At 42.2% G+C, this 25,128-nt stretch overlaps 1 protein-coding gene across 1 annotated transcript in view; it reads left to right on the top strand.

The window, feature by feature from the left end:
- SLC12A8 (solute carrier family 12 member 8) overlaps positions 1 to 25,128 on the top strand; it is a 130,392-nt gene that overhangs the window by 91,152 nt on the left and 14,112 nt on the right. Inside the window, exons 9-10 of the mRNA XM_069471981.1 lie at positions 7,199 to 7,345; positions 12,029 to 12,674. Coding sequence (XP_069328082.1) covers positions 7,199 to 7,345; positions 12,029 to 12,674 — 793 coding nt within the window. The remainder of the gene's footprint in view (positions 1 to 7,198; positions 7,346 to 12,028; positions 12,675 to 25,128) is intronic.

The raw sequence follows: 25,128 nt of genomic DNA, 5'->3' as shown, positions 1-25,128 counted from the left end.
TCCAGAGCCCACACCCTGCCAGGAGAAGATTAGTGAATTCCTTGCGTTCCACAGCCTCTGTCAGCAGACTGGAGGTCCTGTGACATCAAGGACGATTATTTGGCATCAGTAGAACCCACATGAATAAGATTTCCAGACTTTTTTTCCTGGAAATCCCCCAAAACTCCTACCTTCTCTTAAGTTACTGGAGAAAAAGTGGACCCTGAGATTCTCATTGTTTTCCAGAGACATGTAGTTGCTTAGGAAATTTTTCTTACTGCGCCCTCCTGAGTATCGCCTCTTGCGTTTTAGGAGCGAGTACCGTTTTCTCTTGGGGGCAAGCTTTGCGATCTTCATAGAGGGTCAGTGCCTGGGACAACCCCGTGCAGGAAACTCGGAATTGAATTTTGAGAGATACATTTGGGCTGGGTTTTCACATTAGCACAGGTTTCTTTTTAAGGCATGCAGACATTCATGCAAAGGCGATATTTGTTTTCAGGGGTCTTGACCTTGATATGAAAGCTGGTTTGGAAAGGGGCTGCAGTTCTGGTAGTGACAGAGCTGATACCCACCTTCCAGTGCCCGAGATCTCAGACCCCCAAGAGCAAGGTTTGCTCTCAGGGAAGGAATCTGTGTCCCTCATTTATATCTATATACATGCTTCTGTCTGGACTTACATCTCCCGAGGGCCTCTTCTCTAGGTGTGGGATGAAAGGCTTGGCTGCATTAAAGGAATTGAGGGCCGCAGGGATCAGCGGGGACTGCTTGCTGCTTGTCTGCAACTTGCCCCTGGCTGCCAGCTCTGCCTGCTTCTGAAGCTGGTTCCTGTCTGCTGGTTTCCTTCACAGAGGTCTTTGCAACCTTTAGAGACTCTGATCTTCGTGGATTGAGGCAAATAGTCCCATGGCTGGGGCACCTCTCTCCTCTCCTTCCCCTGCTTTGCAGGGAAAGGGTGTGGGGTGGGAGCCAGGGGGAGGCAGCCGCCTCTGCAAGGAAGGCCACAAACAGCGATAGGGGAAAAACATCTCCAGAGACAGCACGGTAGAGCCTTTGTGGGTGGAAATTCCACACCCAATAATAGACACATGAACAGAGGGGAGCCTTCTTTGGAATGCCACCTGTCCCAGACAGTGACACAGGTAGGCAAGTGCTTAGCCAAGGGAGTCATCTGCTACACGAGGCCCCGAAGTAATATGTGGGAGTGTAATTATGCACACACTGGGATGAAAGCTGGAAATTCAGTTTTTGAAGAGGACGAGAGACTGTTTCCTGGAATAGACAATTGTAAAGCGTACAAAGAGGGAAAAGCTACTGCTCTTGGTTCTCAGTGACAAACAGGGGCTGGGGAATAAGTAGGTGAACCAACCACAACAGCTTTAAAATAGCAGCACCTTGGTGTTCTGCTGATTCCCAAAGAGGACCAGGCAGGATTTCCCCGCAAAGCTTTTCTGCCTTCCTGCTCTCTGGTGTCCCTCCTGGGGACTGACTGGGCTGCAGTCCCAGGCACCATGCTGGGGCAGTGAGCTGGGCCACAGAGGCTCCTTACTGGCAGCACCTGGGGCATGGGAGGTGGGGAAGTGCAAGTGCAGAGTCTCTGTACCTGGTCACTGGCGCAACCTACCACCCTGATGTGGCTTTAATAATCCGTTCTTCTTGGCTTCGTGTCTTAGCGATGGCCTCAGTTCTGAGCCAGCCATCTCTGAGCTTTCCTGGGCCTCTGCCGTCCATCCTGCCCTGCGGCTCGCCTCTGGACACTGCGATGGGGCTCTTCTCCGACAGACCCCCTTGCTGCTCGTCACGGCGAGCTCTTCGGTGGCTTCTCTCTTTCTCTCGCGGGCTCTCTGCGAGGACAGTGATCTCCCCTCTACTGATCTGCAGCTGCTCAGTGAGTCTGTTTCTTTCTGGATTTCCTGCAGGTTCTCTGATCTATTTCTAATTATCTGATTATCTGGCTCCTCAACACACAGTTTCTCTAGGAAGTGTCTTTTTACTTCTTATCCCTACCCTGGGGGAACTTTGTCCCAGCTTTCTAGGTTAGGCTATCTTAAAAATCTTGTATGTTGCAATGGCTCTGAGGTCATCTATGAAAGCACAATAGCTGGCACATAGTAGGTGCTAATTAAATTTTAACTCCCCTCCACACTCATTATGGGCACACCCTTACAGATAGAGACATTTATTTTAGGAACACATTTTCCCCTCACAAATCCAACATGTTTAATTGAATAGGAAAAGCCAAAATAGTCTATCCCAACATTATTCAGTTACAGAGAAAGGAATTGTGTCAAGGGCAGTATTAGTAGGGATGAAATTAAATTGATTAAATAAGTGTTTCAAAATAAACTTGTATACCGTCCAGAAAACAGATGTTTACTGCAGATGAAAAAGACCTGTTCCTCAGGAGCCCTAGGGCTTCCCAACTAGCAAAATAAGGGCAAACTAAGTAGGAAAAATGTCCCCCAAAGCATCCTTGTAAACAGTGGGGAGTCCCACAGAGCAAACTCTAATCATCCCTGGATTCGATAGTCATTGTTTTATGTGTTCAAGAGAGACCTTGAAAGTCCGTGACACAGCGGTGTGTGGGAAGGTGGGGTTGGGACAGGGCTGGGAGCTGGCGGGTGGACCCTGCCAGCCACGCAGCACCTGCAGCCAGGCCAGCCTGGCTGTCCCCTGCTCTCCAGCGTGGACATGCTGGTGCCTCTCAGAAAGAGAAACAGACTTGGTCTCTTCATGGGAAATGGCTCTAAAGTGAGAGGTAAAATGACTGAAAGTTGAGATGTTGGTTAATGTGTGCAACGGGGAGAGTATTAGAAAACTCGGGTGTCTGTGGAACTATGATAGGGGAGAAAACCAAGGGCTGTAGAGACATTGCCTTATCAGTAAATTGGGATTGTGAGGGTTTCAGGATGTACTCCTCAGTGATGTCAAGGGGCCACAGGGATTAGAGGAGGCAGAACCAGTCCCTTGCAAATGACTTTAAACCAAGTCCTTCAAGAGCGAGCAGCCAGCGAACTGGTGTCGTCCCTCAGTGACTGAAGCCCAAAATGGGAGCTGGGATAAGATACTAAGAGCAGAGAGATGGAATTAATTTTCATCAGTAGTTACAGAAAAAGAAATTAAGGTAGTTCATACCCCATATAGTATTTTGGAAAGATAGAGGGCTTTTGGGGATGGCTCAAACCGGTGTATGCCAGAAGGGCACTTAAAAAAAAAAAAAAACATTGACACATACCTGCTTAAGTAAATCCTCACTTCCACTTCCCCTGGCACATTTTTTTTTTTTTTTTTTTTTTGAGACAGAGTCTCACTCTGTTGCCCGGGCTAGAGTGCCGTGGCATGAGCCTAGCTCACAGCAACCTCAAACTCCTGGGCTTAAACGATCCTACTGCCTCAGCCTCCCGAGTGGCTGGGACTATAGGCATGTGCCACCATGCCCGGCTAATTTTTTCTACATATATATATATTTTAGTTGGCCAGATAATTTCTTTCTATTTTTAGTAGAGATGGGATCTCGATCTTGCTCAGGCTGGTCTCGAACTCCTGAGCTCAAACAATCCACTCGCTTTGGCCTCCCAGAGTGCTAGGATTACAGGCATGAGCCACTGCGCTCGGCCTTCCCCTGGCACATTTAGCAAGTTTTTATTCTGATGTGAATAGAGAAAATGCTTAAGTTCTGTGAGGGCTGGGGAAACTGCATGGTTTACTGCTGTATCCATGAAGCCTTGCCCTGTGCCTAGCGCCATGCAGAAATATAACCCGTCCTCAGCTAATGCTTCCTAAATGGATGGATGGATGACCAACAGAAAGAGAGAGAGGATTTAGGCAGGCGAAAGAAGGAATGGAGTTTTATAATTTATCTAGGCATGGGGACCAACATTTCACATATTAACATTTTTCAGAAAATAGACTGAATAATAGTTTTTTAAAAAAAGCAGTAAGTGAGCAGGCCATTCTAAACACAATTGACGAACTGGACATAAAGCAAGTCTTTGTACCAGGACAATCGCCCATCTGCCCTGCAGCCCCCAGGAGGAATCCCAGGGCGTGTCTGTGGGAAGGCTGGCCAAAGACAGGGGTCACCGTATCATGTACTCCTGGTGCCAGAGACTCACCAAGTTCCCAAGGTCAATCCAACACCCCTAGAAGGACGCCGGCCTGGGCAGTCTCATTCCCACTCTGAGAAAATGGGCAGGCTTTAAATGGAAAAAAAAAAAAAAAAAAAAATTTCAAACACAAGCATAAATAGCCTTTTGAGTAAGAAGCAGTAAACTTTCTACAAGGAGATACTATGCTTATTCTCCCAAAGGATTTTTTGAAAGGAAAATGCAGTGAATACAAAGCATTATGCCCCGTGGTCCTCCCCACTGGCCACACATTAGAATCACCTGGAAGAATCTACCACTTCCGTGTCCCACTCCATACTAATTAAACCAGAATCTCTGGGATGGTTCTTATGTTTAGCCAGAGTGGAGAACTACTGAGACAAATTTTCAAAAAGCTTTTGATAAAATTTCAAAAAGCTTTTGATAAAATTTCATCATAGAGTCTATTTTTTTAAAACCAGTCAACATAGGATGCATTTGGTAGAGAAGATAGGAACAAAGGTTATAGATGAATGATCACATCTCAGACTGGGTCAAGGATTGATAATGAGATCAGTTTATCCAACAATTTTGAAGGCATCTAGGCTACAGATCACAGGGAAGTCTCCAAGCTTCATTAATTCAGCTGCTGAGCGCTGTTTGCCAGACTGCATCAGGTGCCGCGGGAGGGGGCCAGAGATGCATGATACAGACCTACCCTTAAGGAGTTCTTGGTGTGCTGGCTAGATCAGCCATGGGCATAATTAACTATCCTGCAGCATAGAAAATAACAAAATGCCAGCAGAACACACAAGGTGATGGGAAACACTAGATGACATTAATTTCTTGTAGAAATAAAATGGTAAGTGAAGGGTGGGGGGCAGGACAAACCCAAGAAACCTGCAACATGGAAGAAAAGAGATGTTGAGAGTCCCTGGGGACAAGAGTGAGAGAATGCACTTAGGGAAAATAATCTACACTGAATGGAAGACAGGACGGGCTCTGTGGTGGACCTTCGTCTTGTCCATCAAGCCTCTGACCCCCCTGCCCGTTTTGGGGTTATTCCATCATATGTATGGTCCTGCAGGGAGTGAGTGCCCTCATTTTGTACTACAGAAGCCTAGTGGATCAGACCTCTCTTGCCTGTCCCTTTGCAGCCCGGTAGGGCACATGACCTAGGTTAGGCCACTGCTGCTCAAATTATAATGAATAAGGCAAAGATATGGAGATGGTGAGAATTTGTGCCCAGGGCAGCAGGGGTGCTGGTGGCATCTGGCCAGGCTGTTCCTGTGGAAGAGTCTGCATGTGGCTCCAGGCTTGGGTCCTGCCCTTTTCCAAGCATGATCTTTTATTCTCCTGATGATTCTGTGAACCTCCAGTGTCCCACAAATACATTCTTTAACAAAAAAAGATTTTTCCAGTCCAGAACCCTGACTGATGCAGGATTCATCAGACAAATTATTCCAGTGATAACTTATGAGCCAGGAAAGAGGTGTAGCCAGCAGCTTGTGTTCAGTGCAGTTTGATGACATGGACCCAGTGCATTGCTGAAGCACGGAAAGAAAAAATGGGGAGGCCGGGCGCGGTGGCTCACGCCTGTAATCCTACCACTCTGGGAGGCCGAGGCGGGAGGATCGCTCGAGGTCAGGAGTTCGAGACCAGCCTGAGCAAGAGCGAGACCTCTACTAAAAATAGAAAGAAATGATTTGGACAGCTAAAATATATATATATATATATAGAGAGAGAGAGAGAGAAAATTAGCCGGGCATGGTGTCGCATGCCTGTAGTCCCAGCTACTCAGGAGACTGAGGCAGAAGGATCACTTGAGCCCAGGAGTTTGAGCTTACTGTGAGCTAAGCAGATGCCACGGCACTCTAGCCCAGGCAACAGAGTGAGACTCTGTCTCAAAAAAAAAAAAAAAAAAAAAAGGGGAGAGGCATCAAGAAGGGTGTAAATGACAAAGTTGAAAATCAAATCTAACCTATCTGTATTCATTAGACAAATGAGCACCTGGAATGCACAGCTCTGGCCATGGTGCTTAAAGTAAACCAGGATGGAGAGGGCACCTCAAATAGTCAGGAAAGCAGAGGGGCTCCCCTGCGGGTGCCAATGAGATCCAGCTCAGGAGTGTGAGGTAGACTCCTGACTGACAGCCGGGGACACAGCTGCTGGTAAGCAGCACCGATCTTCTGCCAGCTGACACCAAGGAGCACAGCTATCCCCTCTCTTATTCTGTCTGCTGGTGCCTGTGGGCCATGTGCGTCACGGGCCTCATTCATTCCTTTAGCATTTATCTTTCTATGTTGGACGCCAAGAATTCCAGGGTGAACAAGACAGGGCCCTACCTAAGTGAAGCCTCCAGATTAGTAGAGGAGACAGCATGGTAGGTGCCATCCTAACGTCACGTCGAGGTGTGCTCACTGTGCTCACTGTGATTGGAGGAGGGGAGGTTTGTGCTGAGTCCTGAAGCACAATTAGGATTTTAGCAGACAGACGATGAGTAGATTAGGGGGTGTGGACAGAGGGTTCCAGCAGGCAGAGAAATCATGCTGATCAAAGACTCGCAGTGCGCAAGGTGTGTGGCTAAAGAAGTCACAGGCCAGGAAGGGCTTTGCATGTCAGGGCAGTGAGGGGACCTTGATACGTTTGCAACGGGGTGTTATGATCAGATTTGAGTTCAGAGAGGTCACTGGGGCAGAGGCTTCGGGCGTGATTCAGAGTGGGGAGAGCTTAGAGGCAACAGGCCAATTAGCATGGTAGTTGGCCAGTGGTTCTCAAAGTGTGGTTCCCAGACCATCAGCGTCAGCATCACCTGGGAGCCTGTTGGAAATCCAAATTCTCAGCCCCTCCTCCAAACCTATTGAACCAGAAACTCAGAGGATGGGCCCAGAAATCTGTGTTTCAACAAGCCCTGCAGGTGAGTCTGCTGCATGCTCAATTTGAGGACCTCAGGTGTAGCCCATACAAGATGTGATGGTGAAGTCAACTGAAATAGTGGAATGAAGTGGGGATAGGGGAACTACGTCCCAGAGACCGACTCTAGAGGATTCAGTGTGTGGTTAGCCGCCGTGCTGGGGGTGTTGAGAGGAGCGGGAGCAGGTCCTGGCCTTGGATAACGAAGCTGTTCTCTCACACAGGTGTCCTTGGTGGGCTTCCTGTTCCTTTTGGGCTTATACATCTCATCCCTGGCCTCCTGCATGGGAGGACTCTACGGAGCCCCACGGATCCTGCAGTGCATCGCCCAGGAGAAAGTGATCCCTGCACTTGCCTGTCTGGGGCAAGGGGTAAGTGAGTCCCCTCCTTTTTTTTTTTTTTTTTTTTTTTTTTTTGAGAAATACCTTTTGCCACTAACCCATTGGTTGGCCCATTAAATTGCTTAAATTTTTGTGATTAGAGCCTCTGGTCAAATTCTCTGGGTTGGAACCAACAAGAATGCAGAGGTCATTCATTTCAGCCCTATCCTCTGGTTGGCTTAGGTTGGGGCCAGTTAGATAAAGCATCTTCAATGTCACGGCCACCCAGCCCTTGGCACTGGTTAGCCAACCAGCCATGGTAACATCTCAGACCCTTAGCAGCAGGGAAATGGAGAGCCCCAACCCTTAATAGAAATGAATTTAGGATCCTCCAGGTTTAGCATAGAAGAAAGATTATCTTAGTTAGTAGAGAAGCTGATCCTTGCAGCTCTAACTCTGCCCTTGAGGCTCCCCTTCCCTTTGGAGGTCGCTGTTTGATCATTTCCCACCCCTCTGGCCTCTGGGCTCCCTGCTAAGCATCGTGAACCAAACCTTAACTGATACAGCATAGCTTGCTTGAGTCCTGGCTGGAATGATCAAAGGAGACATTCCTAAAATGTAGGGGATGACAAAAGAGAAACTAACAGAGAGAATTCCACTTCCCAATAATGTGGTCTGCAAACCATAGTTCCTTTTGTCTTACTGGTATACCCCGGGGGCCCTCCCCAATCCCCTTCTGGTTTCCAGCCTCGCTATTGTCTAGGGCACATGTAGTTGCAAATCACCCTTAATTTCTCCCCTTGTCTTCCTCCCCTTCTTAACCTCAGCCTGGGGAGAAGCAGGACCGTCATCTCTGCACCTTCCCTGTGCTGCATGCCTTTTATTTTATTTTTCTTCCATTTATTTTATTTTTTTATTAGGTAACATGTGCGCAGCGTTCAAAGCTAATTCATGTTGTGCCTAACATGAGTCTTTCTACCTTTTTCCACCCAACCCTGCCCTTTCAGTAGCTGTTTTTATTAGTTTTTTAAATGAATCCTTCTTTCCCATTTTTTTGCAAAAGATAGTGCTCAATATATATGTTCAATACCTTGCTTCTTTTCATTTTGTATAGCCTAGAAACCTGTCTTGTCATTTGAACACAGAGAGAACTTTCTCATTCTTTTTCCGTTGTGTGGATATACCATAATTTGTTTAATCAGTTCCCTAGAGATCAACACTTGTGTGGCTTCTAGTAAACAATGTTGCAATGAATAATCGTGTGTGTGTGTGTGTGTGTGTGTGTGTGTATACAATTTTGTATATGTGCAGTTAGATATATCTGCTGGATAAATTTTCATAAGTGGAATAACTGAGTCAAAGGAAACTGTATTTTTAATTTTAGTGGATATCGCCAAAACACCTCTGTGAGATTTGCATCATTTGTGCCCCTACCTGCAATGAGTTAGCATGCCTGTTTTCCCACAGCCAGTGCCACTCTTAGACTCGAGCCAAAGGATTCTGCTTTGCAAGACTGCCCTGGCCCTTGGGTACACGCAGTTTGTGAGGCCAAGGGGACATGCCCACCTGGATCCCATGCCCTCCCCTTCTAGACCGCACTCCAGGTGTGCTGTATCCTGGAATTCCTTGCCCAGAGGCCCCCAGCCCACTTCCAGCACCTGCAAGGGCCTCTTCCCTTCCCGGCAGGCTGCAGGGTGAGAGACAGGAGTGCAAGGAGCCCCATGCTGTGGTCTGGAAAGAGAAGGGAGCTGGGCTGTGAGTGGGAGGCTGCAAGTGGCCATCTTTCAGTGAGAAGTCTGAGGAGTACAAGAATTCTAACCTTGAACCTGGGCTTCTTTGTCATCATGAAGGGATATTTGCCAAGGAAGGAGGCTAGAACACATTTGATTCGACAGGTTGTTAGCTCGTTTATAACCCATTTGCCCTCTTGTCCCGAGCAACAAACCCAGTGTTGGCAAGATACCTGTCAAATGTGAATTGTTGCCCAGTGACTATAATCAACAAGTTAGGGTATACTTTAAAATGACTAAAAAAGTAGAATCGGAATGTTCCTAACACAAGGAAATGATCAATGCTTGAGGTGATAGATTCCCTGATTACCCTGATTTGACTATTTCACATTATATGCCTGTATCAAAACACCGCATATACCCCAAAACATATACAAATATTATTTACATATAATAGTTAAAAATTTAAAAAAATGTGAATTTTTGCTGATTGTATAGTGGGAAATGGCATCTTAGGATACTTGTGATTTGCATTAGTCTTAACCACAGATGAAGTGGAACATCTTTTCCTCTATTTAAGAGCTATTTGTAGTTTTTTTTCTGTGATTTTGGGTTATTTTCCTCTCAATTGCTAGGTGCTCTTTTTTTGGTAGAAAGACTGACTCTGTGTATATATATATAACAAATATTTTTCCTAGTTTGTCATCTTTGTCTTTTAACTTTGGGAACTTTTTTCAAAGCTTCTTTACATATGATTAAGTTTTCTCAGCTCATTTTCTTTTTTTACGGGGGAAGAGAAGAAACTTTAAAAAAAATTTGAGATATACTCAATATACAGAAAAGAACATCAAACAAATATGAACAGTTTAAAGGAAAACCACAAGTGACCACCCTGGTAACCTGCACCCAGGGAGTCGTCCGCCAGCCCCTCGAAGCGCCCTCCACGCCCCTCCCTGCTCAGAAAGCCCTTCCCGCTCGCTGCAGGAGTCCCTAGCCTGACCTCTGTGATTGTGATTTCCTTGCTTTTTTATGGTTTTACTCAAGGGTCTGCAAACTTTTTCTGAAAAGCATCAGATAGTGAGTATTTTAGGCATTGCTGGCCATATGGTCTCTATCACGGCTACTCTATTATAGCTCAAAAGTGGCCACAGACAACACCTAATACTTTATTTATGGACACAAATTTGTATTTCATGTAAATTTCACGTGTCCCAAGATTCTTCTTTTGGTTTCTTCATCCAGCTGTTTAAAAATGTGAAACCATTCTTAGCCCATGCTGGATTTGACCCGGGGCCATAGTTTGCAACCCCTGGCTTACTTCCTACTTAATGCATCTCTACACAAAATAGTTTAATTTTGCCTGTATTTGAATGTTAAATAAATGAAGTCATATGTATATTTTTTTGTGGCATGATTTTTTTCTCTCAACATTGTGTGTATGAGATTTATGCCTGTTTTTGCTTGTGGCAGCGGCTTATTACTTGCGACCTTGTGGTGCTAGCGTCCAGGTGCACGTGTAGGGTCCCTCCAGTCTGTACGCCCATTAGAGGAACTGCTAAATTGTAAGGACACGTATCTTCACTTACTGGATAACATCAAACTCTTTTCCAAAGTAGTTATGCTAATTTATGCTGCTATAAGCAGTGAGTAAGAATTCCTCTTCCTCTATATTTTTGCCAATGCTTGATATTATCAGATTTTTAGATTTTTGCCAGTCTAACGGTATCTCACTGCAGTTTTAACTTATATTTCTCTATCCATACTTTCTCTACAATTTTTCTGTAAACCTAAAACTGCTCTAAAAAATAAAGTCTATTTTTAAAAAATCAAAAAGATTTACATCTCTCTAATTACTATTGAGATTGGGCAGCTTTTCGTTTAATAGGCATTCTTTGGTAAAGTACTTGTTAAATCTTTTACTCATTTTTGTAAGTGGGTTGTCTTTTTCCAATTATTTTGTGGGAATTCTTTGTATTTTCTGGAAACTCTTTGTCAGTTATCTGTGTTGCAATAACAACCCAATCTTTGGCCTGGATTTTCTTTTCTTTCCTTTCTTTTATTTTTATTTTTTTTCTTTCTTTTTTTTCTTTTCTTTTCTTTCTTTCTTTCTTTTTTTTTCTTTTTCTTTTCTTTTCTTTCTTTTTTTTTTTTTTTGGTGTCTCTTGGTGAAGAGAAGTTCACGTTTGCCTATTTTAGCACTTCATAGCCCACCCTTATCAAAATCTTGGCCTGGACACCACTAGCGTTTTCTTCAGCTGACCTGAGACCCTTCTTTTAAAGTTTTCTTTAGTTTCTGAGATTTACCTTATTCCTGATAGTATTGTTGTTAGAGTGGTTTTACTCTTTTTTTTTTAAGATTTTTATTCTTAAGTTCTGGGGAAGGCATTTCAGGTCATTAGGGGCTCTGAACCACAAATGCTCAGGCTGATGATGACTTTGCCATCTTCAACCTGTGGCTTCCGTGGCTGCTGCTCTGCCAGCCCTCAGTGTGGGGACGGCACCTGGAGGAACACGTGGCATGTACGGGGGCCAGACCAGGCAGTGGCAGTGGCTTATGTGCTGCCCTCACACTGCAGACCGCTAGCAGCGCAGGAGGTGAGGGCGGCGGTTGGCTTCCGTCTCTATCCCGGGGTGCAGCTGGCAGTGATTGCTGAGGGAGGGAGATAATGAGAAGAGGCTTCAAGACCCCTGCTTGGCTGGCCACCTGGAAGACTGGCCCTGCCATTTCCCAAGATGGAGTAGTCATTTATACTAATACAGCTAATACCTGTGGTACTTTAGGAGCCTGCTGGATGTCGGTGCTGTGTTAAGCATTTTACATGCATTAGCATGATCTCACAATAATCCCATGAGCTGGATATTATTAACCCAAGTTTACAGGTGATCAGTTACATGGGGAGAAGTGTCTGAGCCATTATGAGTTGTGTTTCTCATATAACTTCTGAAATTTCTGAAACTTTCTATCTGAAATTTCATAGTCCTGCATTTATTTTTGTTTCTGCAGAAAGGGCCAAATAAAACACCTGTAGCTGCCATCTGCTTGACCAGCTTGGTGACCATGGCCTTTGTCCTTGTGGGTCAGGTGAATGTTCTGGCCCCCATCGTCACCATCAACTTCATGCTGACGTACGTCGCGGTGGACTACTCTTACTTCTCCCTGTCCATGGGGCCCTGCAGCCTCCCCCAGGTGCCTGAGCCAGTGCTCAGGGAGGACCCAGAAGCTCTGCACTGCTCTGAGCACCTGCTCTTGGAGAAAGCTCCCAGCTATGGCTCCGAGGGCCCTGCCCAAAGCGTCTCTGAGGGTACGCTGCTAGAATTCACCAAGGACATGGACCAGCTCCTCCAGCTGACCAGGAGGCTCGAGAGTGGCCAGTCCAGGCACAGAGAGGGTAGCAGGATCCCAGAGAGTCAGAAGAGGAAACAGAAGAAGGCCACCAAGCAAACCCTCCAAGACAGCTTCCTCTTGGACCTCAAGTCCCCTAGTTCCTTCCCCACTGAGGGCTCTGACAGGCTGCCCACTGCCTCCTGGGAGGGGCAGGAGTCCTACTGGAACAAGCAGCCTTCCAGGACTGAAGGGACTCAACCTGGGAGCATATATGGAGAACAAGTTGTCCCTGAGCTGTGTAACCAGTCTGGGCCGAGTGGAGAAGGTGAGTGCTTTGGAATCACACTGGGGGCTCCTCTTTTGGGGTGACCCATGGTTGTCTCACCTACCCAGTTGCCACAACTCAGTTGTAGCTGGGTTTAAAATCCTTGTTAATTTTGTTTGATATTTATTTTAAAACATTATATTCAGGATTCAGCTGAGTTATTCATAATTCTACTCTGTTAAATACAGTTAATTTTAAACAGAAATTTCTATCTACTCCTGTCTGTTAGAGCTGGGGGCCATGGCTAGTAATTGAATATCAATTTCTTTTCACTCAAAAGTCAGCTGAGGTATAACGCCAACGTGAGTGAAACCAATTTCTCCTTTTAAGAGAAGTGGAAATGTGTCGTGATAAACTGCCTGGCAAAGACTCAGCATGTTTTCTCTGAGGAAGATGAATCTCCCAGACCAGGCGAGAGGGATGGAGAGAAGGTGGCTATAGGGGCACAATTTTGCTTTCTCAAATCTCCAAACACAGAGACACAGAGAGAGACTCCCACAGAGAGGCCTGAAGGGCATGAGACATTCTGAGAGAAAGACAGAACTCTTAGTTTTTTCTTTCTAAATTTATTTTATTTTATTTTTTTATTTTTTGTAGAGACAGGGTCTTGCTATATTGGCCAGGCTGGTCTTGAACTCCTGGTCTCAAGTGATCCTCCCACTTCAAGTTCCCAAAGCACTGGGATTACAGGTGTGAGCCACCACGCTCAGCCAAGAACTCATAATTTTTGAGGACCTACCATATTTTAGGTGCTTTGCATCTATTATTTCATGTAATATAATAATTTTTAGCATTTTCCATTTTAAAAATGACAACCCTGCAGACCAGTGAGATCACAGAGAAGTCTAAGAGGTGATTCTTTGCACAGTGGGATGTCACCCCTTTCTTGTGTGGCCTGTATTTGAGGCCCATGTATTTGAGGTTCATGTATTTGAGGCCCATGTATTTTCCTCTACGTTATGTCACCCTGGGTATCTCTACAGACAGGTGTGGGCAAAGAGGAAGAGACAAGGGACATAGGAGATGTCTAAAAACAAATGCTGTGTGTTTTTTCATAGATCTGTTTTTCTTTCTTTGCCTCTAAATTGGTGGGAGGTTTTTAACAGTAAGAGTATAATTAAAATTTTAAAAATTATTTTATTTTAATCAAAGTGATAAATGTACAGTTTAATAAGCCAAATGGTATTTAAAGTCCCATAATCAGAAACAGTAGTTCATATTCTTCCAGACCACCCCCTTTACCCTTCTCTATCCTCAGTCCCATTCCCAGAAAATCCTACTTTCAACCAAAAAATTGCTTCTTCTGTTAACCTTTCTGTTACTAAATAATATATTTTTATTGCAACTTCTTGATATGTCAATTGCAGACATCATCTTTTGACTTCCTGTTATGGTAAATGAGGATTTTAACTCTTTTATGCCACTCCGACTTCTTATCTAACACTCCCAGTGTAGATATACCACAGTTTTTGATCAAATTAAGAGCTAACATTGATATTGTCATGACTAAGTAAATACTGCTTAATTCCAAGTCATATATTACACTATGATTGCATTTCATTTTCTGCCCAGCTTTTGCTGTTTTCTGGAGTTAATAATTGCCTTGTTGATTTATTTGCTTGGTTTTCTGTCATTTTTCTCTAAATGATCTGGCAGATTTGTCAAATGCCTTTTGATGTTATTTTCTAATGCTCTAAATTCTTCAGAAATCCATTTTTTCCCCTCTGTCCTATGGCTTCCATCCTCTTGTCCCATTCTAATCTGTTTGTTCTCTAGGTCTACTGTAATACTGTTGTTTTAGAATTCCTCTCTGCTACACTTCCGTGTCAGATCCAGGGAACAAGAGAGTTCTTAGATACAATATTGTAGAAGACTTGTCTTTTTTTGTTATTGTTGTTGTCTGCCCAGCATTGAGTGGCCTCCTTATATTAATATTTGAAGAATTTCCAATGTTCTGAATCTTGGTGAGAGGCAAGGCAAGCCTTCCATACTCAAAGCTGAAAAGCCAGATACTCAGTTTTCTGGTGTCTTCTGCAGCCAGAGTTCAGGCACAATCAGAATACCAGGGTGGGGAACCTGTGGCCTTCTAGGTCCTCAAGTTCGGCCTTTTGACTGAATCCAAATTTTACAGAACAAATCTTTTTATTTTTATGAATACATTTTTGTTCGTCTTTTATATTTTTATTTTATTTTTAAAACGAATGTATTTAAAATACCAAAGAAATTAAGTTTCAACAAGATAATCCTCCCAGATTGACCAGCACTATTTAGCCATAAGGGCTAAAGTGACGGCTGCTATGCTTATGATTTAGTTCTAACTTCCCCCTCCTGACTGGCACCACTACTGCACAAGGCTGGTTGGTGACAGTTTATGGGGGTCAATGATGCCAGTCTGTCATCAGCTTTTGACAATGGCACACTGTGTTTCTGTTTGAAGTGGAATTCGTGAATAGTTGCACAGCTCGACAGTATTTTTTAATTCTGTCTGCTTAACAGCCCATCACGTCAAAGAAGACCAAGAGAACATTGAAGGAAGAAAACAGGTTTTTTAATGAGGATTGATAATTGCAATATTATCTTGTTTCTGCTAAAGATAAGATGATTTACTTACTTTGTGATACTGCAGTATAAACATTAAAGAATTTCAGTGCTCATCTGCATCATAACACTCATAAGGACCACAAATATTTTAAATTAGAGGGAGAGGCACAAAAGGTTGTATTGCAGAAATTAAAAGACGAAAAGTGAAAGCAAAGACAATTCTTTCATGCAGCAATTAGACCTGGAAATAATGCCACTGAAGCCACTTATAAAGTAGGTTATATACTTGGGAAAAAAGGAAAGCCATTCAGTGATGTAGAAATTGTGAAAGAATGCATTGTCAAAGTTGTAGGATGCTTAGACCCCAATAACGTTTCAAAGTACAAACAACTGTCTCTTTCAAGGAGAACCATAACTGATCAGCAGCATTAACTAGCCTTCAGCTTAACAGAACAACTTCATGCAGTACTTCAAAAGGAAAATATATATTATTCAATCACTTTGATGAATCAACTGATACTACTGACTCAGTGCAGATTTTATACTTCATTCAGGTCATAACAGAAGATTTTCTTTGCTACAAAGAGTTACTCGCTTTGGGCACTCTTGGGAACAGAACAGGGGGAATAGATATCTTCAACAAGTTCAAGATAAATGTCATGAAGTTGGACTGAATTTGGGAAATTTAGTGAGCGTATGTACAGATTGTGCACCTTCCATGACAGGAAAACATGAGGAGTTTATTGCACAGATAACAAAGTATTAACAGACCCAGATGCTCTCATTTCTTTTCATTGTATCTTGCATCAGCAAAATCTCTGTGCTAAAGCTACTATTTTAAGTGACACTTTGCAAAAAGTTATAAATATTGTTTACTCATGCAAATGCAACACAGCATCATCAGTTTCATAATACACTAAAGTTGAAAGATGAGGTATTCAGTATGGATTTGCCATATCATTCTAAAGTGCATTAGCTATCACAGGGATAGGTGTTAGCCAAAATTTTATCTCTGTGAGAACAGATTGTTAAATTTTATGAAGAACAGAATCACTAATGTGAATTATTGAAAGAAGATTTCTATAGGAATGCAGCCTTTCTGTGTGATATCATGTCAAATCAAAATGACTTGAATATTTCTTTGCAAGGTAAAACTGAGTCTATATATGATATGTGGCAAAAAAATCCAAGCATTTCGAAAAAAGCTATCTTTTTTCAAAACATTTCTTTAAAAGGAAACTTCGGATGAACATTTTCCCCAGTAAGCAAAGGTCATTGAAGAGCAGGATGATATATGAAAATCATTTGAAGAATACACAGCTGTTACAGACCTATTAATCGGAGAATACAATGAAAGTTTCACTGACTTCGAGAATCATGACATCACACTCATTAGCATTTCAGCCTCACCTAATTGATATCACCAAGGCACCTAAAGAACCACAGATGGAATTGATTGAGCTCTCTGTAGATGGCATTTTAAAGTCATTGTTTGATGCTAAGAAAGATCCAATTGAAATATGGAAAAATACAGAATATCCACGCCTTTGGCAACATGCCTGAAAAATGCTTTCTTGCTTTTCAACCACTTACTGCTGCAAATCTACATTCTCCTATCTAACCCAAATCAAGATACCCTTATGGTCACAAATGACTGATACCCATCTAGAGAATCAACTGAAACTGTGGACCTCCATGCTGCAACCAAATATTCAAATGTTTTCTAATAAAAAGCAGACACAACAAAGTCATTAAAAGGTTAGTTAACTTTAAAATTAACAAATAGTTTTCATTGTTTGAAATTATTAAGTACCTAGTAGTTATATTTTTACAAAATAATGTACATTTTTAAGTATATCCAATTGAAGTTTCTTGAATGTAGCATTATTTGATTACAGCTAAATCAATGCAACCTTCCAACATGAAAAGGTTCCCCACCCCTGCTCAATACCAAGGCTCTGCTAATCAGATGAACTGACATCATATTTGGCATTGGGAACTGGAAATCTGAAGAAATAGGACCTTGAGGAACTTTCTGGAAGCGTGATGGTAGCTGCAGGATCACTACATTACTGGCTCCCATGTCCAGATTCTCATGTCCTTCAGTCCTGGTATTTTTGTTGTTGTTAACCTCGGCTGTAGAGGGTTGAGAAAATCGTACAACTCAGTTCATAGCGTATTATCATCATTTGTTCAAAAGACACTTATGTTTATTTACCCTACTGATTTCCTAATACCTCTGGTTTCCCAAGAATAAGACTTGGAATCTTTTGGGATCTCTCTTCCCACCATCCATCATATTGATATTGGTTTTTTTTTCTTTTGATATGGTTTATATTTTCTTTTCTTTATTCCCAGCTTTTAAATTTTTTAGACAATAACTTTTCCAGCTTTCTTTTATATTTAGTTACCCAAATTTGCTTTTTTTCCCTTGGCAGGGTGGGGGTTACACAAGTAACCTGTGAATCATCTACCCTCTCCTTGTCCCCATCCCAGGACACTCACACACACAGCACAGCCGGCTCAAGTCAGCCTCAGCCACAGCAGGAATTTTTCATTTTTTTTCTGTTATTGTTATTTTTATTTATTCACCAAATTTATTCTTTTTCTTTGATATTCCCTGCCACCTCCACAGTCTCCATCCCCACTCCATTATCTCTGTTTCTCTGTCTTGTATTCTATCTTCTTAAATGGTTCCCTGATTTTATTTTCTTTTCTCTCTTCTATTGTTCATTTATTTGGTGGGTTTTTTTGTTGTTATTGTTCCTTGTGATATAGTTCATGGGTTTTATCTCCCAATTCTTCTAATGATTTTTTTAAAATGTTGGTTGTTGTATCAGTCGTGATTAGGTTTGATTGTGAATAACAAAATTATAAAATAATAGTGGCTTAGCCCAGCTCATACTAAAGGAGTGAGGGTGGGCAGTCCAGGCTGCTGTGGCAACTCCATGGTCCTAAGTGCCTCCACACTCTTGTCATTTTCTCTATTGTCCTTAGCGTACTGTTTCGTGATCCAAAATGTGGCTGCAGGAGGCTTGCCATCACTTTCATATTCCAGGCAGCAGAAAAAAGAGAGGCAAGAAAGGCAAAAAGGTGAACCTCCAAGCTGAGTCATTTGGGGGAGCCTTTCCCAAAGTCCCATTCTATAATTTTCCTATTTCTTTGCTTGGAATTCAGTCACACAATTACAATTAGCTATAAGGGAGGTTGGGAAATGTTTTTTTTTTTTTTAAGCTGGTCATGTTGCTACTTCACATAAAATTATGGTTGTCTTTTCTTCTTTTAAGGAAAAAGATGAGCTAGAGTAGCAACTCTCAGTCTATGCCACAATTATCCTAATTGCCCAGAGCTCTTGGTTGTAATCTGATGTGTCCTTGTCTTTTTTTTCTTTCTTAATTTGAACATGGTTCCTTTGTGTTTTATGGGTTCACTGGCTTATTGTATCTCTCTGATAATGTCAATAGTATTTATCCTCCCCCTTGAAAGTCTTTTTCTGCTCTTTTCATTGTTCCTGTTTTCTTTAGAATCGTTTTTCTCCCTTTTTTCTTGGAGGCTTTTACTAAAATATCTGTTGATCTTTTTATTTCTTTTCATACTTCAAAGTGAAGTACTAAAAAGCTGTTTGGAAGACCTATGCACATGGGCAGGGCTTGTTGACTGGGGCGCCTCACTGAGGGATGATTGGGGTAAGCTAGCCTTTTCCCTGGAGGACCCCCAAGTAGGAATGTCTAGAGGTTTTTCTTTGGGGCTCTTCCATTCCTTTAATCCCTCGCACAGATGGCCGCTTGCACTCTGGAAGCAGGGTGAGATAAGAGAGCGGGGGCGGGGGGGGTCCCCACTGTCTAAGGTATAGGTGTTCATTTAATTCCCTGGCTTTGAGTTCCAGCTCCCCCCGCCCCCCGCCCCCACCTTTGCTGTGCCTGGTGTGCCAAGTCTAGGCACTGTCTGTTCGGTTTCTTCAGAGGAAAGCCCCCTTGTGGAGGGGACTGGGCAAGAGAAAGGGTTGTTACTCGGCTGCATGGGGACAGGAAAGGATCTTGGTGTACAACAAATATCAACTTGCCACCAAGTCCCTGTACCTCACCACTGCATGACGTATGGTGCTTCCTGGCCTCCTCTTTGCTGGGGTCTTCCAGGACGGATTAGGCTGCTCCTTGTCGGCCCCTCTCTGTGGGTCCCACAGTTCATCCTTCTCTGCTCTGCCCAGTCTGTCACCACCGTCACCTTTCTGTCTTCTAAGACACGTTTGATTTTTCTTCTCTCATTCTCTTTGTGTTCATGGCTTTATGTCTATTTGATTCCTTTTCTGTCTTCTTAGTGGGTCTTCACGGTCTTGTGGTCAGCCTGCAATGTTTAGTCAGTGATGGGTTACTACCCAGTTGCCCGGTCTTAGAAATGCCATAGCTATTGTTGAACATCCTCCCCCGCCCCCCGCCACCTCCTGCTGCCTTTACCTTGGTGCAGACCCTCAGCATCTTGTACCTGGACTCTTGCTAAGTCTCCAACTCGTTAGTCTCCTGCCTACAGACTCTCCCCATCCCATTTCTCCTTCACACTGCCCACTGAATGGTCTTTCTGCAATGAAACTCTCATCATGTCTCTCTCACTTGGAAACCTTGCTAGAATTTACCCCCTTCCATGTGCAGTCCCAGGTCTATGTGATATGCAAGGCTCTTCACACCCCTGCCCTAACCCACCTGCCCAGCCACTTTTCTCATGACAACCCATGCACTGTTCCAGCTCTGCCCAAACTGGTGTCCTAAACCCATCGTGTTCTTTCTTCCCTCCTGCTTTCATATACCCTGTTCTGCCTCTTCGAATTGCTCCTCTACCCCCACTTCTCCATCTGGAAAACTCCAACTTACTTAAAATCCATCTGACTTTTAAGACCCACTTTCACCCTCCTGGGAAGGATTCCCTGGTTTCCTCCACTGTGCAACCAGAACATTGGATTCATACTAGTAATATAAACTATTATCCCATGTTTATAGCACGTTTGTTTACACATTTGTCTTCAAGCCTATTTGTCTCTCTTAAGGAAAATAAATACTAGTTTCATTCCTTTGCCACTAGACTGTGAGCAGCCTTGGGTCACAAACCATGCCTTTTCACCTGGGTATTTATCAGAAACTCCCACACAGTACACAGAAAGTAGCAAACTCTTGCTAAAGCCTAGTTCAATTGATGAGCAATTCAACAAATAATGGCTAAAAAACTGAAACATTGATCAGTTTTTAATCTATTCAGTAGAATAGAAAGAGTTAAACTATTATAAGAACCTAATATTTGACAAACCAGATGCCATAAAATAGTAAGAATCAAATCACAATTGAATAAATATTCTTGAGAGTAAATGAATTTAAAAAATTAACTTGGGGCTATATTTTATACCTTATGTACACATGAATTCCTTATTCATAACAGCTGTGCAAGAGAGATATTTCTGACTATTGTAGACATCATCAAAGTCAAAAAGGATCTGATTAAATAGAAATAAAAAAACATTTGCAAAACACAGTGTCACAGAAGGAAACAATTATTCTGACAAACACAACTGATAAAAGCATACTTTCCAAAGCATATTATTTTTAAAAACAGGAAGGTCAAAATCCAGATTTTACTAAAAAGAGGTCAAGAGAGATGGTTATGCAGTCTGCATTTGAAAAATCAATGCCCAGACTCATTCATCTTCATTCCACAAATAAAGCTTTTATTGTTAAGTGTTAAATATTGTTAGTAGCTAAACAGCCAGCATTTATTGTGCCTGTCCTATGTGCTTGGCACTGAACTAAGCACTGAACATGGATTGTTTCATCGAAGCCCAGAGTTAGGCATTTTTATTGTCTTTTTACAGATGATAAAACTGAGGCTGGGAGAACTTAAACACTGGCTCAGGATGTGAGACAGTCAGAATTTTAACCCAGATCTATCTGACTTTAGAACCCATGCTCTTAACCACTACGCAAGGTGCATGCTGCTTGCTGTGAGTGTCTGTTTTGAACTAGGCCGTGGTATTGGTTAAAGGAACATAAATTACACCACTTTTAAGATATCATTGCATATCTATTAAGCTATAAGAATTTAAATAAAACATAGTAGATCTGTGATAACTACGTATATGTGCACATTGCTGGAGGCAACATCAGTTGATTAATTCCTCTGGACCTGTTGATTAAGGTAAGGTTTTTCATCAGATTTGGGAAGTCTTTGGCCATTGTTTCTTCAAATAATTTTTCTGCCCTTTCTTTTTCTCCTGTCCCTCTGGGACTCCTTTACACATTCATTGGTGCATTTGATGTTGTCCCACACGTCTCTGAGGCTCTCTTCCTTTGTCTTCTACCTTTCCCCCTTTGTTCTTCACTTTGGATAATTTATATCTTCAAGTTCACTGATTTCTTCTTCTGCCATCGCAGATCTGCTGTTGAGCCCATCTAGTAAATTTTTACTTTCTGTTACTGTGCCTTTTAACTGTAGAATTTTCATTTTTTATAGTTTATATTTCTCTGTTGATAATTCTCGATTTTTAAAGTCATTGCCATCCTATTTTCCTTACGTCATTGAGATTATATTTTTCTTTAATTCTTTGAACATGTTTATAATGGCTGCTTTGAAGTCTTTGTCTATTAAATGCAACATGTGGGCCTACTCAATCAGTTTCTTCTGATGGATTTTTTTTCTCTGAGCATGGGTCACAGTTTCCTATTTCTTTGCATATCTTGTAATTTTTAGTTGACAACTGGGCAATGTCACATGATATATTACAGTGACTCTTGATTTTGATGCGTATTTCTGAGTTTTTATTTGTTTGCTTTAGTAAAATTGCCTGGATCTGAACTGTGGAATCTACGTTCCCTGTGGTATGTGGCTGCCGAGGTCTTTAGTAGGTTTTTTATTCTTATTTTTATTTTTTTAGCCTGGCTTCCTGGGAGGTTGTCCCTACGTCTGCACAGCACATACGGCTTCTGCTCTCTGCCAGTGGATCTGTGTGGAGATCCTGGGACGCACGATCAAAGTTGCAGCCAGTTAGTTCTCCAGTCTCACCTGGCTTCTACTTTTTGCCAGGCTCTCTCAGGTCTCTCTCAGGTCTCTCTGTACGCTCAGGTGTGGGCATAGTTTTCCAGTTATCAGGGAAAGGCGAGGAGGTTATCTAGTCCTTCTACAGCTCTCTCATTTTCAAGATTTCCTCCATTAACTTCCTGCCGGTCTACTACTCACTCTACCTGGGTCTGCACCCTCAGTCTAGCAAATCTGAGGATTTTCCCTGTTCATTTTTCTACTGTGCTCGCCATATTCAGCTTATAAAGCCACAGGCTTTTCCCCTGGCTTCAAATCAAGTGTACCCACCCACCCTGGTCCAGCAGCAAAAGTGCTGGTTTCTGACTGGCTCGGTGCTGGTGAGGACTGGGGCAGGGCTGGGAGCAGCCCAGGCTAGAAGGCCATGACTCTTGCTGTCTCAGCTCTAGCAGTTTTTGAAAAGTAAATGCTTCTCAGTGGGTTGTCTCCATTTGGTAAATTTCTGGAGGTCCGAAGTGGCTGTTTTTGACTAGTTTGTCTATTTTATGCTTATTTTTTAATGGAGAAGATACACTGACCTATTCATATTGCCATACCTGGAAATCCCTCTGGTTCATTCCTTGTGGAGAATGACTTTTCGAGATGTAACAAAAAATATAAAACTGTTTAATTGCCATGATTTAGTAAATGTATTTGGGGGAATTGTATATTAAAAATAAAAAACCCAAAACCAAATGACAAACCACAAAATGTATACCAGATTATCATAGCTGCATTGTTTGTGTTAATGACAAATTAGAAATAACTGAAATGTCCAGTATTTGGAAAATGGTTAAGCAAATTGTAGTATCAACATGATAAAATACCACATAAATTTTAAACATGATTCTTTGTGGACTATAGCAATACACATTCCCAGTTTATACATTCTAATTAGAATTATGTATTTATTTATTCTGACAAAGACATGAAGTAGATTTTCAGAGAGGGTTTAATGCTTATTTTAAGTAATTTCTATAAAATTACCTGGATTCATGATTTAAAAAATTAACAAAATTGGTTTTCCCTATTCATGCTTAAAATGTTTATATCTGCATGAGTTTTGTGAACATAGAACTTGTTAGACACATCACTAAATTTTAAAAGTCAATTTACTATTCTGCATTATGTTTATTATATTTGATATTTTTTAACATGCATGATTTTGTTTGTTTTACGACCTGAGGCTTGACTTCCTGATTATTACTGCCTAGTATTTCAAGCATAAGAAACTGTCCTCCCATCCCCCACAAGTTTGTAAGAATTGCTTGTTCCAGCAAAATCCTAGACAAGAGAAAAAATTCCTTTAGTCATTTTGGAAGGGTTTTGAAACCACAGCTATTTGGAATTATGAATAATTGTCTGCCTGTGTTGTACCTCTTCTAAGTCATTGAGCATCCTTGCATAAATTCCCCCTTGCATTGCTGATGTGTAAAACTACATTGTGCTGGCCTAGTGAACAAACCCCTTTCTACCACTTCTCCTCAAGTTTCTCAGAAAACACACACACACACACACACACACACACACACAATTCCTTTTTAGGTTCAATATAATTGAGGTTATAGAAGATCAAATGTTGTGAAAAGGTGAGCTTAACATTTGGCAAATCTCAGAGAGGCAAAAATATAAGTTCTTCACCAATAGTGTTCTTTCTTAATGGCCAACTGTATTTTACTAAACCTGCGATTTAAAAAAGGTCATACATTGGGCACGTTAAAATTATGCAATTTAATTAATGGCAATCATAACAGAATTCCTACTTTAAAAAAAGCAATAGAGCCATCCATTCAAATCAATCATAAATCTTGGCAGACTTTATTTTAATCCACAATTAATAAGGAGATTTTTATCAAGCACTTCCTGTACACAAACTTCTAAATGCCTAGAGTTGGTATTTAGAATATAAAAGATGGTCCTTGCCCTCCAGGTATAGATGTATAAAAAAGATAAGTATAATAGTTGGAAGCACATTAGGAATGCAAATTGATGTTGACAGGACAAAGATTTCTCAGGGGATAGGATGATTTATTTATTCATTCAACCACATGTATAGAGCATCTCCTACATTCCAGACACTATTCTAAGTGTTGGGGGAACATGCTGAATAGACACAGAAGGTCTTCGCTGTCACAGTTTACATCCTAGTAGGGGAAGGTACATAATAAACAAGCAAATATATACTGTAATGTCAATAGTGATTAGTATTATGAAGAAGAATAAAGTGGAGTAATGGGATTGAGAGAGACCAGGGTGGGGAAGGTGCACTATTTCAGGTCAGATCTGAAAAGAACTTGCTGGGAAGAGAATATTTTAATGTAGAACTGAATTGCATGAAGCAGTGAGCCATGCAGAGAGGTGATGAGTTCCAGGTAAAGGAAATGACATGTATGAAGGTACAGAGAGGAATTGGATGGGCAGGTTCCAAGAACAGCAGAGGTCTGGTGGCGACTGGAGAGTAGTGAGCCTGGGGAGAATGGTTGGAGAGGAATCCAGTGAGGAAAGGAGCAGTGCTGTGCAGGGCCATGCAGGCCACTGTGTGTGTGACACAAGGCCACAAATGTTCTAGCTAGTGCTGTGGTGTGATCAGATTCAGGCTTTAAGAACATCACTGGCTTTGAGAGGAATGCCTTATATAGAGGTAGAGAGGGAACCAAAGCCAATTTGGGGGTGTATTAATTAGGGTAGGCTAAACTGCTGTAGCAGCTAAAAGTGCAGTAGTTCAAACACAATAGCAATTTATTTCTCACTTGCGTTAACAGTCTAGGAAGGGAGCTCTGAATCAGTGGGAACTCTCTGCATCCCACGCATTGACTCAGGGCTCCTTCCATTTGTATGACTTCACCGTTCCGTAGGACCT

Source organism: Eulemur rufifrons, chromosome 7, assembly GCF_041146395.1.
Source record: "Eulemur rufifrons isolate Redbay chromosome 7, OSU_ERuf_1, whole genome shotgun sequence".
NCBI lineage: Eukaryota > Metazoa > Chordata > Mammalia > Primates > Lemuridae > Eulemur > Eulemur rufifrons.
This window is presented reverse-complemented; position numbering and strand designations above follow the sequence as displayed.